This window comes from Apis laboriosa, unplaced genomic scaffold, assembly GCF_014066325.1.
Source record: "Apis laboriosa isolate Shangri-la unplaced genomic scaffold, ASM1406632v1 scaffold13_cov153, whole genome shotgun sequence".
Lineage (NCBI taxonomy): Eukaryota > Metazoa > Arthropoda > Insecta > Hymenoptera > Apidae > Apis > Apis laboriosa.
This window is the reverse complement of record NW_025221370.1, coordinates 1146415-1163441: the sequence shown is the minus strand read 5'-3', so window position 1 is coordinate 1163441 and position 17027 is coordinate 1146415. Positions and strand designations below refer to the sequence as shown.

The following is a 17027-nucleotide window of genomic DNA, read 5'->3' as shown; positions in this document are numbered from 1 at the left end:
GGATCCATCGTTCGCGTACACCACCGGCGTACCGAGTTTTCGAACGGTTGTTTATCCGAAGTGTGTCGAGACGCATAGAGACACGCGAATGCCACGCGTGTACGCGAACCGTGTTTTCCGTGAGAAAAGATAAAAGTTGTTTCGAAGAATGGAACGACGCAAGTATTCCCGATTTCGGTCGAATTTCATTTCGGATCGAGAATTCCTGTAAACAGAGATTTAATATTATTACATGACTGTGAAATGAAAATGAACTTATGGATGTGGAATATTTGATTATTTATTTTTTTTTTATAACGAATATAATCAAAAATTTCCCTTGAGGATATATCGCGCGATATATGCATTATAATCGTTTAAAAATTCGTTTTCGAATGATTTACAACGCGTCAGAAAATCACGCAAAAGCGTTATACAATACATTTTTTTTTTTCACGCTATTCTTTTCTTGAAATTTTTGAAACCTTTTAAATTTCATATTTTTTTCCCATCAAGCATTTTCTACTTATAGAATATTTGCCATTGATATGACGGGTCGGGTGATTCGAATCTATAAACGTTGATGGATATATAAACATGGGATCGCCGAATTTTATCACCGTCCGTGTCGTCACGTTTTCCAGATATTGCAGAATTATTTCTGACGTTATTATCATCCCCGCGCGTTCGAATTTCGTTCTCTCGAACAATGGGCGCAAAAGGCTGGACCGCGAAAGTATTGTATCACCATCCTGTAAATACGTAAACGTAAACTAATTACGAGACAATTCGCATCGATCACTGTTCCAGCTCTCTGCTTCTAAAGTAATTAGCGTAAATAGAACCGTCCATGATAATTAACTATATATATATATGTATATATACAAATATATCGCTGTGAAATTCGAGTTGCGTTTGCCGAACTTAACCTCAAACGTAATTCGTAACTTTTCCAACTATTGTTCGCTTGTGCAAAGATCTCGAGCAAATCTAAATATTAAACAACAGAGCGAAATGAAATTAACGAATAAACTCGAAGATCAAACATGTTTTCAGACAATTTTACGTGAATCTTGTTTTAGCACGAGATATTTTGCAAAGAAAGAAAGAATTAGGAAAGTGCAGATCGCGCTGTAAATATTTGACGTGGCCTTCGAAGGCGGTCTGTTTCTCTAGCCGTTGAGTTTTCTACTTGAAAGTAGAATCTTCGAGGAGAGGGAGCCAATAGAATCACCATCGTACGTATCCATTTCGATTTGGGCCAATTATCCTTGTATTTATACTCAATAAGAGGATCATAACTTCATTTATGGTATCACGAGATAACCCAACATTGATCCCCTCGGTATATATTGCCTAAACGTAATCTCGACACTCCGCTACCTATCGATGACCATTACCAGTGATGATACTTATCGACCTAAATTTATCCTGTAATTCAAGTACAGGAAGCTCAAAGCTCTCGATCTCATCGTTAGTTCGAAAAAAAAAAAGAATTCCTTAACGACTCTTGCATAAATTTTCTCTTTCCGTTAAAATATCGATTTTTATACAGATATTTTCCATCGAGTGTGAATTATTTGAGTTCGAAGATCGACTTATGGACACATCTCTTCTCTCCGAGAATAATTTCACGAGGGGCGCCACCTCTTAAAGAGAAATTCTTTAAAAAACGATTAAACTTGGAGCATCGCTGTCCAAGCTCGAACTTTCTTTATCATTTTTTTTTTTTATGGTCCATTAAGCAGCAGAAGGGGAAAGAAACTTTTTTTTATACCACTTGAACGAAGGATTAATGTCGTGTGAAATGCGAAGAAGGAAATTGTCGCGAGACTCTTCCTCTCGGCCTTTCTTCGTTTCACGATATTTCTCTTTAAACTCTCCTTTAGACTGTCATAACCGATTCGTGGATTGCTGGTGTAATTAGGCGGCAAGCTTGCGTATTTTCTTCGAAAAAACGTTTCTTTCCGCCCGAGTAATTACCGAGAATCCATCAGTTTGCTTTGCTCGTCGATCGAAAGTGTTCTTGGAAAGGCAGAGTACCAAGATCCGTAAATAAGTAAATGGAAGTTGCAGTCGATCGTCGAAGAAGCGCCGATACTTTTCCATGTCGAGGTATCGCGTTGGAAATGGGAAACAAAGGCATGCGCTCCTTCTCGCGATTTCCAGCCAGAATTATCACGATTCGATTTAATCCCTCCCCCTTCCTCGATCCATTTGCCCTCTATCTGAAATTGGAATTCGAAGCCTGGACAGATCCGGCTGCCCAGAGACATTCCGGGGAAGTCGAACGTCCTGTCTTAAAATAAGACGATCCACGGGCACCGGATTCGGACCGAATTCTGCAACTGGTCAAGAGAAACGTTTCAGGATGACATTTAGACGAAATGTAGGCTAAGGTTCTAATTCGAGCTCGGTTAAAACGAGCATCGATGGTATGATCGATACAGATGCACGAGGATGGAATGGACCAAGCTCGTGTATCGAATTGATTCTATATAATTAGACGAGCCTCTCCTCCACCCATATTTGAATCGAATCGTTTAGAGGAGGAGGGAAAAAAAATGATATCCACTCGATAATGGATAACAATGGATAACAATAATAGGTCGTGGAACGAGAGATCGATTGAACAAATGATTCGATCGATTCGAAAGAGAAAGGGGACGTCTCGATTCTCGATTCTCGAGTCGAGGGATCATCTCGCCGATTGATAGTTGATCAAAGGGATCGAACTCCCTCGGGTGGAGGAGAAGAAATGGACGAAGATTCGAAAGGAACCGAGGAGGATCCGTGAGGTGGAAGGGCGATGGAAACGTGCGGATGATGAGAGGAATCAGATCAGAGAGATAATTAGCTAGGGAGGGAGGGAGGAGGTTTCCCTTGACGGAGTCTCTACGGGGAGGGACGTTTCAAGCGTTGTACCGTGCTCGATGAAAGGAAGAGATGTAAAGTTTGCTGCGTTCGAACTTCGTTTATCTTTTATTCCGATTTTTCTTTTCTTTCGTTTTTTGGATAGTTTCTCTTTGGATTTTTTTTTACTCGATGCAAGAAGCGACGAAACAACGAGACCAACGCGTTGTACGTAAATTTTCCCATCCAAATTTAAACTCCAGTTAAAATCCATTTAAACGAGCAAGTTGCGAGTCGTTACCCAAGTATCAGGCCAGCGCTCGTCGTAATTAAGGATGCGAGAACACTTTGAAATATTTAATGCTAATTACCGTTGGAGACTGGAATTTTTAACACCAGGCCACACGGGGGTGGGTTGATAAGTTTAATAACATTCTTGAAGCTGGCGACGATGCGTTAATTCGATCGTATTAAAAATTCGAGGCGGATCGAGCCGTTCGATCTTTTAATAATCGCGTTTCACCACGCGAAACCGTGTAATTTCGTATCGAGATCTCGCGGCTGGGAACGGCTGGTAATGGCACACGCGGAACAAAATGTGAAAATCATAATTGTAGCTCAAGATTTCTCTTTCGTTCGACGCAAAAAAATATATTTTAGCATATCTAATCGTTCCAACAGAATTATACACTTTATGATTCTCGTGTATACTCGAACATTGAGAGGAAGGTCGAACAACAACAACTAGGGAATTGACTAGGGAGGGGAAAAAAAAAAAAAAAAAATGCGATTCAATTAAATTTTTTCTCGTTACTTTCCCATTGCTTTATTGTTTCTTTAGAGAATGATTAATTTGTAATTTGACCTATTAATCGTGGATTCCGAGTATTTGCATGTGACACGTGTTTAATCAGATGAAATTACCTCACGCTATTTACGCGAGAATCTAGAATTAACTTTCTAGAATTAATTTCCTATCGGATTTTTGTTAATTTATTTACTAATTCAGCACGAAAAATGCCGTGCCAAATCGAATATCGATTAGAACTGCAATTTCAATTATTCGTTATATATTTATTTAATTAGTGTAAATGAAAAAAAAGAAACGAATAACGAGGGCGAAATAATTCTTTCTTTATTTCCATCTTATCGGATACTTATAATTATTTGTCAATTATCTATCCATTATCGGCGAAACAATTCCCTTTAATTTATTTAAGAAAACTACATTTATCTTTCATCAATTAAAACTTCGTCCATCTTAAAATATTCGTGTCATGTTCAATTCAAACGAAATTTACTTACTTGTCAAATTCTTGTAAATTGCTATACTTCTATCTATATATTTCTTTGTTCCATCGATCCATCCAATTTTAGAAAATTATCCCCCAAGCATCCGGTTCTTTTGCTGTTATCTAATTAACTTGCCTCGGACGATGCTAATCCAAATCCACCCGGGCAAGACAGGAAAAACAGGGGCGAATCTTGTAATTAGCCAAGTTTATTCGAATAATTTTGTATTCTCGAGGTGATTCGCGGCTCAAGTTGAAAAGTTGAAAACAGGGGCGAGTGTTGTATGCACGGGGGCCGTATGCACGGGGATGCCAAGTTCGTTGCCTAGACTAGGGACTAATCAAGTGGCACGCGGAATAATTACGCTTGCTCGCGCAGCCTGGGAAATCCGCGCCCCAGGATCGAGTTTGCCCTTTCAACAATCGGATAATAATTGTTCCGGTTAATGAACCGTGGTGGAATGCCGGTGTTATTGGATTTCCTGGACCGCCGCGCCGCTTCTTGCGCCCAAAGAAGCCCCGGAGTTTCGTCCCGGGTTGGCGATGACGTTTCAAGATTATCCGACCGGCGCGGCTCCAAATTACGTTTGCCGATTCTTGCGATTCTCCCAGAGATAACACTTTATCCAGTGTTACGGAATTAAAAATAATCCTTACCCTTCTTTCCTTTCTCTTCTTTTAATTTAAATCAATTTTAATTTCGACGATTATTATTATTATTGTTGTTGTTGTTGTTGTTGTTGTTATTACTATTACTATTATTATTATTATTATTATTATTATTATTATTATTATTATTATTATTATTATTACGTCCAATTATCCTCGCATCGGGTTCGCAAGGATTTTTATCTCCCCTATTCCATAATTAATTTCATAACGCAATTTCGCATCAATTAAACTAAAACACAAGGCTTGCTCGCCTCGTTTCGTTACCGACTGAAAATTGATTATTCGCGTTGATGCAATCGCGTTGACATCGGTTTATACTTTCACACTGCTCTATAATCCCACCCTGAATTTCTGCGTGTTAATTCCAAGCGCCACCGGATTAGCGGTTGCTAATGCCCGTGGCCAGACTCTCGTCCCGTGGCACGATGACCACCATATCGTTCTTCGTGAACACGCGCGCGCGTGTACACGAACCGCGGATTTTCGCCCAAGAATTTCAGAACGAGGAGAAGGAGGAGAAGGGGGAGGGTGGTCGATAGTCGAGCAAGATGGATCATGACGGATGATCCGGTTGGCCGAGAAAATACGAGCCACTCGCGCGAGAGACCGCGCTACGGCTGCGAATCGAACAACCGGAAGGGGATGCTTCTTTTCACGCGATCGTCTTTCCTCGTCGTATTTTCTCGTCCTTTTNTTTTTTTTTTTTTTTTTTAAGGATACTTGACAACAAGCGATGCAAAAAATCAGGATGTATCAAGGTGTATTGAGATTCGACGCGATTCGTATTATTATAGGATAGGATAAAAAAATTCTTCGAAAGAATTTTAATTTTAGGTTTACAAAGAAACAGATTGTACTCCGTTTAATTGTTCAATCTAGAATATATATATATATATATGTAGGATCTCTAACAAGTTGCACAATTTTATTAAGATACGAGCGTGCCGAATCGATATTCGAACGTGATATTCAAACAAGTAACGTTAGATCGAGTGTATATACGCGGACGTCAGCGGGAGATTAATCGAAATTTCACGATGCATCGTTTAAACACGTGACACCGAGCGCGATCTTGTTCGCCCCGTATTAATTTCCAAATTTCATTTACATATGATGACTATATTTTGTTTTCGAGAAAACCGAATATAATTTGCATCCCTCGATCCCTTGCATCGCGAATCGAGTTTGTAAATGGTTGTTATTACATTATCAATCGTTCCAAACACGAGAGCGTGACGATCGTGCGTGTAATCGTTTCTTTTGCAAATATAATAATCGGATCGCGCGAGATTATTTCTTGAAAAGCGCGATTAGACTTGGAAATTATTTTCCTCCATCGACGAATTCCCTCTCTCTCTCTCTCTCTCTCTCTCTCTCTCTCTCTCGAGTTATTCGACTATATAAAATTGAAAGTTTAATTAACGAGAGAGATCCCGTATCGTCGGATAAAATCGTCCGTCCGAATTGTTAACGACGATGCAATAAACGGAACATTTTGACAAGAACGTTTATTTACGTCATTAGCGCCGCTTGACGTAGCCCGCCACTTATTAATTCCTCGCGAAAATGTTATTTAATTAAACGCCTCCGTTAATGGCGTGTACACGAAATATATCCAACCTTGGAGGAAATTAGCACGTTATCGGCCGGTAAAATCTCAGCTGTAAGGGCGCCACGGAACTACCCTTACACACCGTTATCTACCACGTCCTTATCGCGATACGAGTGGCCAGTTATGCACTGTCGACGCTCCACCAACATAACGGCAGTTTAAAACGATCGTAAACGGCGATATACGAGAGGACGCCCGTTCCGTATGGATGAAACGGCCGTGTTGTCGAAAGATGCTCGATCGTCGAACGAGATCTTCAATTCGTTCCTCGATTCACCTACGATTTTTAATCACAACGATATTTCAAAAAGTCGAAAATTAATTATATAATTAATAACTAATAATTAAACATTAATTTACATCCGCGAAACTGTCCACGATTCTCTCGTTCCTCTGATACAATGAGCGCTGTTCGCCTCGTTCGCATTAATTCGTCATTTTAATAGGGATGATCGACATTTCGAGTGGAAAGTCAACGCGGGGGTACGACGGTTGAATTTTCAACCCCAAAAGTTTCACGGAAAACTGCTTTTGAATCGGCCGATACACCTCGCCCTCGTGGCACGGATGAATGGTGGTCCACGCGATCTCTACACACACGCACACCCTTCTCTCTCTCTCTTTTTCTCTCTCTCTCTCTCGTTCCATTCACCCCGCCTCTTGATATCGCGAAACGAAACGTCGGCCGCGACGACATCAAAGCGACCGCTGGCGAAAAATTGATGAGGTGGTGACGTTTGGTATTTCGTATTGATTAACTTCATCGGCACGTCCAACTTCATGTTCGCAGCTCATGAGCGCATTAAAATACCGAGCAATGCGTTACTTTGCGCGCGGCCATTATTCGGCGCGAGTTTCGAATGGCCACGAAAAAAAATATTGTGCCAATCAAACATGTCGTGCGAGGACGCGTCCTTCCCTTCGTATGTAAACTCTTTTTATGAGAATATTACGCTTCGATGTACATCGTTTAATATACCGCGCGAAATTTCGTTCGGTATGTACGCAGAAAGCTTTGAACGTCATTTATGACGATTTATTCGTTCGTCGTTTGTTGAAGTGTTTATAATACTGTTTTTTGTTTATGTTCAATTATTCATGGGATAGAGAGAAAATGCGAAATAAATATTCAAAGCACGTAGCGAGATTATTAATGAGTATAATTTTAAAAAAAACGAAAAAAAATTATAGACCAAGGTTCGCTTTGTAAAGATGATTTTTCGATTTTTCTATTTTCTCTTTGACCATCTTTTCTTTAACAATTATCTAATTGAGGACGAAACGTATCTTAAAAGTTAGCTCGATATGGAAAGGATGCTAGAGCGTCGACTTTTACTACTTGCTGATGACTACTATGAAACTATTTTTGTACATGATTTTTTTTATCTTTCTATTTTCTCTTTAATGCACAATTATCTTTATTAATGGAGAACGAAACGTAACGTACAAAATTGGCTCGATATAGAATGGACGTTGAAGCGTTGACTCTTACTACTGGCTGACTAATGTTAGACTCAACGTTAGACTCAACGTTAGAGCATTGTTATCCTTCTCTCTTGTTATAAACTACGTGAAATATGGATTGCATCAGCCTGTACGGTAGGAAAGGAGCCCATTCACGAAATATCTACCTCCCGAATAGGATAGATCTTTTGCGATATTTAGCGTTCCATGATGTAATACGTCGCGTCATGAAGCTGAAAATGAATTTCCGCGAAACCCGATCCACGCTAATTACCTCCTTTTCCTCGCCTCTTTAAGGGGGCAAGTTACACGAACGATCACCTTCCAATGCGGTGAACTTCTATCAAGACGTCACGGTGAATAAGAAAAATGAGTTTATGGGTGTTCTAGGGATCGTTTAATGAATCACTGGCTCCTCGATCGATGATAATTACACGCGAATTTTGTATATGCTCGATCCATCTGAGAATGATTAATGGTAATTTCGTGTAAGAAGTATCGTAAGAAGCGTGTGTAATTTGTATACGCGATAAGAATAAACGAACGACAAAGCGTACGATGAATTTCAGGGGAAATTTCGTTGCAAGATTATTGCAATGCAAAATTGGTTTTTTAGTCTCGTTTTTCTTTTTCTTTTTTTTTCTTTTTTTTTTTACGAGTAATTAAATGGCTTGGCATAAACGATTAACTGACGATTCACACTCCAGAGAATTCTTTTGACGATGGAACGACAGACGAAAGTGAAACGCGTTTATTACGGGGATGACATGTTCGCGGAGCTAATCGAAAAAAAAAAAAAAAAGAAAACGAGAATAATTTCGTTACACTGACCATTTAGATCGAGTAACTGCGAGCAACCAATTAAACTTGCGTCCATTTTGCCTGTTGGATTTTTCTGTGTGATGAAAAATTTCTTCCTTTTTTTTTTTTTTTTTTTCTGTTTTGTTTTCCAGATCAAATATTTTCCAGCTTTTTGAACGAAATTTCAGAGAAATTGGCTATACACGGGTTTTATTTAGTAATATCTTCTGTGAAAATATTTCTGAATCGACGATTTTCCTTTTTAACAAATAATTAAAAATTACGAAACGAGGATGGGGGGAAAAAAAGTGAAACAGAAGGGACATTAACATTTAAAATAAATATTCATACCGTCTAGTAAAATATATCCCGTGTGAATTTCATGAAAAATTTTCATGGGGAAGGATACAGGAATCGTTGAATCCATTGAAATTTCAATGTATAATTGATCATCCAGCGGATGTCTGTCCGCCATTCGGCATAACATACAAAAAATTGTACGTTATATCCTATGTGAAACTCCTGTTATTTCGTTTTATATATCCACCATTTGTGTATACGTATAATAATTCGAAAATATAAATTAAATCGCAACAATGGAAAATTATATGTTGAAAGTTGACTGTGAAATTTATCGTGTCACGATAAATCACCACAGTGGATAGAATCAAGCATCGGATTGCACAACATTTCCATCGATTCCTGAATTCCTCGCGGAAACGAGAACGACAAAGGGGGCACGACAAAAAAAAAAGAAAGAAAGAAAGAAAAAGAAAACTCACATTTCCACAATTACTCCCTTCATCAAAGTCCCCGACACGATTCGTCCAATCCGCCCCCTCCCCATCGATTCTAAGAAATAGAAAGATTCATCCACTTCCCTCTTACCACCCGAAATATTAAAGAAATCGGGGCGAGAGAAAGAGAAAGCCGAGGGCGCAGGTTTGGAGAAACGTTGGAGAACTCGGTTTTTGAAACGAGAGCCCGGAGGGTATATCTCGTCGATGACGGCGGAAAACCTTAAAATCCCGAGCTCTGGTTCGCGCGTCGATTCGCGCGAAGAGGGAAATGGCGCTGGAAAGGTAAAAACGGCCCTTTATCCCCGACTCGCCGGGGACGTCGTCCATTTTCGACCACACCCCTCGTTTCGGAGGAATTCGAAGGTCACCTAGCGGGACAAGGAAGGAAAGCTTCCTGTTCCCTCGTGGTGGATAGGGCAGAGCGATTGACCCGAGAGGTTGGAGTCGGGCGATTTTTTCACGGAGGATCAACTTGTCCGCCATATTAATGACCACGGTGCTTCGGATTATCCGTCGAGGTTACCCACCGCTCTCCCTTCCTTGTTGGCTGCGGCCAACTTTCTTGGAAAATTGATTGCGCTTCTACGAATCTTTTCTCTCTCTCTCTCTCTTTCTCTCTCTCGTGCTCTTTCTTCGTGTCTTTCCGTCCGTTCTTCGAAAGGGGCGACGACGAGAGGAGGAGGAGAGAGTCGCCAAGGGAGAAACGATGACGTGGTCGTGGTTGACAAACGGGAATTCCTTTCCTCCTCCGCCACGATCGAGGCTAATTATTTTCTCCGAGACGAGTACCTTTAATTGGTGTTTTCTTATCGACTGTCCCCTCCCCTCCCCACCGGCCCGGCCGGCGCAAGAACGACAAAAGCCTTCGAGACGCGAATTTCGCGCTGCAGTAATTCAGTTTGGCAAGTTTCTTTCGCGCCCCGAACTTCCCTGTGAACGTATCTCTGTTTGTCGTACCTCCCCCCTCGAGAATACCTCTTTCTCGAGAACTCGTTAAACGCGTGGCAGAGGTCGGGTTTATCGGATACCATAGAGATCTATGGTTACGAAACGGGAGGAAAGGAGAGGAGGGGAATGAGAAAAAGAAATTGCGGAGGTGTAGTTGCTTTGATGTAACGATTACTAAGCGAAAAACTGCTTACGTTTGGAGCGTAAATTGAAGGTGGATGAATCTCTCTCTCTCTCTCTCTCTCTCTCTCTTTCTCTTATTGCGTTGCGAGAGTTGCGGGGTTGAGTTCTTGTCTATCGAATTAATTCTCGACCAACTCGTGAATCGGCTTTGTATTGTGTCGAATTTTGTCGGGGTAAACGTAAACAAAGACGATTGAAATCAGCTTATTTTCGAGGTTGAAATCGTTTCTTCTCCCATCATCGTACAATTTACTCGTCTGAGGAAATAGTAAATGGAATCGGTGAACGAGTGAAAAATTTTGACCCTGTAACCTCTTATAAATCCTTAAATTCTTGATCGAAAGAGTGGAAATAAAATATTAATATGTTTTCAAGTTGAATAATAAAAAGCGTAATTCAACGGAGGTTATTCGTATTTCAATGAAATAAAATAGAATCCGATCGAGAATCAAATTTCGCTCGGTTTAAATTCCTGAAACGTATAGCCGTTACGAACGTGTTGCCGATAACCGTGCGTGAGTGTGCGCGTCTGTGTCGAAACGCAACAACATTGCGAGCAAAGAAACGCAACGTTTTATATTTCGATATTTTCCAAATACATTTTGCATTATGAACGATCCCCGATTGTTGCGGCCTCGGAGAAAAGAAATCCGAAAATCTGAGAGAGGGAGGAGAGGGGGTGAATAATTATAGAAAATCGTTTCGAATATTCGGAGGAAAATACCGAAAATATCGGGTTCAAATCAGACGTGGAAAGGTGAGCAGGCTGGTGATACGGATCGAGATTCGATTGAAAAATAGAATTTCATTCCACTTTGTTTTACGTATTTACTACGCGACTAGACGTAGCACGAGAGTGCCATCAGAATTTATTCCAATCCCGTCATTCGATCAATCCCTTATATCTACGAACGACGTTACTTATATTAATCCTTATATTCAATCGTTGAAGCGATTATTGCGCGGTAAAAAAAAAAAGAAAATAATAAAAGTAACAAGAAACAGGACGAATTCCTTTATCCTCACAATTTGAATTTTTGCCATTATTTTTATGATTCTATTATATATTTTATCGAGGTTCGATATTTCACTCAAACTTATCAAACTTTAATCGGTTAATCAAATTCTGCAAACTGCATCATCTTATGAATTTTATTTCCCTTCCATTTTCGCCTACCATTTTCTTCTCTATCGTAGCATTTCGTACATTCCGTAGTATTAGTGAAAATGGAACGATACGAATCGCATCTTCTTTTCAGAACCTTGCGAGAAAACGTACTGTTCTTGGGGCGCGACGTGCGTCGTGTCGGAGAACGGGAAACCTTTGTGCCAGTGTCCTACGGATTGTCCTTCGACTTCCGAGCCTGTCTGCGGCTCCGACAACGTGACCTACACCAACTATTGCCATCTACGGAAGAGCAGCTGCCTCGAGAGGAAAAGCACGCGGGTGAAGAATCAGGGCGCTTGTGGTGAGTATACCATCCCGCCTTTTCGCTTCCCGATCGCCTTTCAACTTTCCAAATGAACAGACAGGATATTGGTAAAAGTTGGACTCTCGAGGGGTGAGGAGGCGGCCGGTATCGCGTCGTTTCGCCGTGATAAACGGAGATAACAAACGAGTATTATTCGGATAACGCCATTGTCGAAGCGAGTGCAGAAAGCATCCTTTCTCGTTGGGTGTAAAAATATTCTTTCTCGAGTCGATAACAAAATAGGTTTATTGCTTCGCGAACAGCGCATCGTTGCACTTATAAAAATAGAGGATCTCTATTTTTTGAGCGGAATCTTTGAAACGTTACAAACCTGCCTTGTTCTTTAAGCTTTTTAAGAATCTCAATACCTGCTTTCAAAAGTTATTTGTAAGCTCTCTTCTTTAACACTGGCCAATCAATTATTTTAGAAAAAAAAAAAAGAACACGAGGAAACACTCGTGATGTAGCTTAATAAAAAAAAGTCGTAAAGAAAATTGCGAGAGGAGAAAGTGTCCGCAATCGTTTCTTTTTCCACGTAAATGAAAGATGCTACATATAGTTTCACAGCGCGCGATAGAGGAACGAACGACTTCAAATATTTATGAAATCGAACGTATTGACCATAGCAAACAAGTTCTCGTTTCGAAAGGGAGACGTGAAAGATTACGAAGAGAAATCCGACCGATTCTCCTCCCGCGGGCGACAGAAACTCGAACTAAAACAAGTCCTCTCTCTTATCTCCTTTCCTCTCTCTCTCTCTTCCTCTATCTCTTATACGGATCGGAGAGGAAAATGGCGGGGGATTCGCAAATATATTTGCCGCGACGGGTTTATTCGAGGCGGTTTTCGATTCCCTAATGGCGTTCGTGCGAAATTTCCAACCGCGCGGAGATCTGTCGATGCAAAACGGAAACTTATTCCGCGATATCCTGCAATAATGATAATGCCCCGATATCGAGGCAGCCCTCTCCCCGCGTCACGTCCTATTATTCGGGTTTGGATATCGTCAACCCGCAAAAATAGAGACTCAGCCTCTCGATATCGTTGGATCCGGCTGCATCGACACGTGTCACGCTTCTAAAACGCGGCGAGGATATGACGGTGAAGGAGGAGGAGGAGGAGGAGGAGGGTAACGTCTGGCTTTCTGGAATCAGGATTGACGTGTATCCATTTGTCCCGTTGTTAGTAATTCCGGAAGAAATCGCTTCTGGTTTTAACTCCGCTTATTCTCGCCGAGGAGTTCGAAGTTAATCTCGCGTTATTATTTTTATTTCGACGTCGGAGCGGTGAGCGATTTTTCAACGCGACGATTGAATTATATTGCGCCAAGATTTTCACGAAAAAAAAAATAATAATAATAATAAACCGTCGTTACGATTCCGCCGATCGTCAATCTTGTCGATAGACAAAACCAGTTTCGTCGTTCTCTTCTCCCCGGGAAAATAGGCCGAGTCATTTAAAAAAAAAAAAAAAAAGAAGAAGAAGAAAAGAAAAGAAGGAAGGAAGGAACAAAAATCCTCCGAGTTGCACCGTATTACTTTTAAAATTTCCGGTCAGGGTGGAAAGAAAGTTGAAAGAACGGCTGAGATCACCGAATAAGATCTTCCTTAGGTACTTTGTATTAGTTTTAGAATTTCTCTCCCTCCCAAGAGAAGGAAAGTTAAGCCACTGAAAAAAAAATTACATTCAGTTTGGGGTAGTGGACTAGTTTTCGCTTCTGGAAAATAAGTTTCCCGTGTCCTTCGAGTTACCTCTCCCTCCCTCTTTCCCCACCGTGTGCAACATTCAAAAACTCGTTACAATTTTTCCAAATTCAATATTAATCTTATCTTTGAGTCGAGGAGGAGAAGTGGGAGGGTAGACAAAGTTGCGAGAACTTTGTCAATAAAAAAGATGACGCGCGCGCCATCGATGCATCCTCTTTGAACCTTAAAACAAGCGCTATATATCCCGCGACACAATTACGAGACGACCGTTATTTACATTTAATTGTTCCAAGCGTTTAAACGTCCCTCGAACCTTCCCCCTCCCCTGCGACGTCCATTTATTCAGACTTTGAAATTCCGAAATAAAGCTCACCCGGAACGGGATCGATCAATTTTCGCGTATTTTTATCCACGAACCGGATATATAATGCGTGCACGGTAGAGAAGAGAAAATGATCGGGGGAGGGGAGGAAATTCGAAGGCGGATGCAGGGTGGAGAAGGGAAAAACAGAGCGCCTCGAAAAAAACGTATTTTATCACTATCGGATCTCTTTTTACCTCGCCCAGTCCACGATCTTGCCACCATGAATTAACCATCGCCCGATACCCGATTTTTGCCCCGAAACCTCGCGCGCCCTCCCAGCTCGTCCCAGCGCCGATTCTCGAAAACGATCTTTTATTCAAAGCGAGCCTACGCGCGCTTGTATCGACACCGTGTCGGTTTTTCTTCCTTCTCCTCCTCTCCTCGGGAAAGGGGCAAATCTTAGGGGCTCTCTGTTCTCATCCGTGGAATGTATTCACCGATGGATCGAGAGGGGAACAGCTGGACGCGAGCCGGTTGCGTGCGCGTCCGTGGAAATTACTTGGAATTCTTTCGAGTTTCTGCAATTGGGTGGGAAATGGAATGATGATTTGAAATTTTGCGGAATAATGTTTCCAATAATCGAACTTCTGAGAGTGATATTTTTAAGGTACGTAAGAACTGTACACCAACGAAGAAACGGTATGTGTAGAGAGGGGGAGTTTGTTCCATTCGAAACGAAAGATTGACGAGAGGGATGGAGGGATTGGAGATAATTTTGGGATGGAAAGAAATATATTGATGAACGAGCGTGGATCATTTAAGGTAAGAACGTGAATAAAGGGGGAAATTTATTAGCCAGAAATTTCCCATCCAGTTTTCACAGCCGAGCCAAGTTTAATCTAGTTACGTTGCGCAAGTTCTTCGTTACACAACTCAACCTTTGTACTTCACGAATACACTACGAAGTAACTACGGAACACTTCGTTATCGTCCATGGTATTATAGTTGCAATTATTAGGCAAAGTATCGAGGCAAACTGTTCTCCCTCGATGATGAAATAATATCGAGCAGGATTGGTGGGGGAGGAAGATTCGAAAAAGATAAAACGGACGATCTTTGACGTGGCGGAAGAAATTTTTCATCAAGCATCCTCGAAAATATTTCGGGAATGCGGAAAATTCGAAATTGGAACGTAACGCGTTTATCTCGAAAATTTCCCCCCCTCCCCTCTTCGATTCTTCATGGATCGTTGGACCCTTTTACGGCGAGAATTAATTTCGCTCGCGTGCCATGAAATTTAATATTATGCGCAACCAGCTCCGATGCATAATTTCCACCGTGGCGCTCGTTCAAAGTCTATCGAAGACTTTCGACAAACTTACGGCCTGCTTGCGTCTCCGTCCCCTTCGTCCTCTTCCGCTTTCAATTACTCCCAGAGACAAGCCAGAGATCCTGAAATGTCTGGAAATGACGCGCAAGATCGCAATTGTTGGAAAGCTCTAAGCTTTTTGCTCCAGTTTAAGTGAAAACACTTCGTCGACCGTGCCTCGCCACACGAACCTCTCGTCCTTTTATCAATTTATTCGTTGCAACGTTGGATACGATACGGAGAGAAAGAGAGAAAGCTTCGAACATTTATATTTTGTTCACGGATCGATACACGTGTTCGTTCAAATTTGTTTCGAAATCGAGAACCCGAGAAAAGCACAAACACCGCCCGATAAATCAAACAGATATTAAAAATTGCTATTAAAAATTCCAGAGCATGAGTAACAAGTGTGTATATCTGAAACAAATACGAGGTATGGACAAGGTACGATATTGTACATTTTTAACGATGTGGATTTTTGAGAGAACATTTTTTTTCCCCCCTCCAATGTTAGTTTTAATACTTTAAAATCAAGTTTGGAGGGGGGAGGGGAACAGAATTTCGAATAATTACATCTATCGAACGAATGGAAAAAATTATTTTTTATTACGATCCTTTCTTTTTTTCTTAACAACGTCGTGAACATTTATATCTTCATCTTTTTATTTTTATCTCACATTTAAATATTCATAAAGAATTATTCATTTTAAAATAAAGCTTCTATCATTTATCGAATTTAATATTTTTCACATTTACTTTTTACGATACGGAATTTAAAAGTTCGAAATGTTGATTCTCTCTCTCTCTCTTTCTCCCTCTCGTGGATGAAGCCATCGATGAAGCGATAGTTTAGAGAACAACGATGGAAAAAAGTCTAGAGAGAGAAAGAGAGAGAGAGTGAGAGAAAGAAACGAAGGATATCGAAGGAAAAGGGGGGGGGGGGAAAAAAAGGGTATCCTCGATTCGTAACTTCTTCTCTAAAATCGAATTCAGACTCTGGGGTACACGTATTATCACGCCACCCGTTTCCCTTATTCCCTCTTTTTATCCACCTACTTTCCTCCTTCTTATCTTATCGGGCGTAGTTCTGGTTCATTGCGAGCTCGTTCTCCCAGCCGGTAAGATACTCCGTGTTATTAAACAAGACCCGTAATAGTAATGATACTTAACATCAGCCTCTGTCTCCCGTTGAAGTAGCCAGCCTTTTTAAATTTCTATATTACATCGTATCCTATCGAGAGAGAGGGAGAGAATTTTCAAACCTTTTTCCTCGCTAACCGCGATTATTAAAGCGATATTTAAATTAGAGATCACGAACAGAGAGAGAGAGAGAGAAAGATCGTGAAATTTTATCGTTCTCTTTTCCTTCTTTTTTTCGAAAGCGCGCATGGAATTCTCATTCGGCCAGCATCTTTCTAACAGCTTTCCCATGTGCACGTAAATTATTATGCGAGCAAACAATGCGGTACTGGCGTAACAGCATCGTGTAAAATAGCCGAGTGTCCCTAGCGGTTTCTCCGGACGAGTTTTCCTTCTGATGTTCTCCCTCTCTCTCTCTCTCTCTCTCTCTCT

The 17027-nt window shown here is 40.9% G+C and overlaps 1 protein-coding gene across 5 annotated transcripts in view; it reads left to right on the top strand.

Annotated features, from left to right (window-relative positions):
• The window catches only part of LOC122720948 (agrin-like), a 233693-nt gene that overhangs the window by 118343 nt on the left and 98323 nt on the right, over positions 1-17027 (top strand). For all 5 annotated transcript variants that reach the window (XM_043948084.1, XM_043948083.1, XM_043948082.1 and 2 more), the window contains one exon: positions 11864-12073. In XM_043948084.1, the coding sequence (XP_043804019.1) occupies positions 11864-12073 (210 nt within the window). The remainder of the gene's footprint in view (positions 1-11863; positions 12074-17027) is intronic.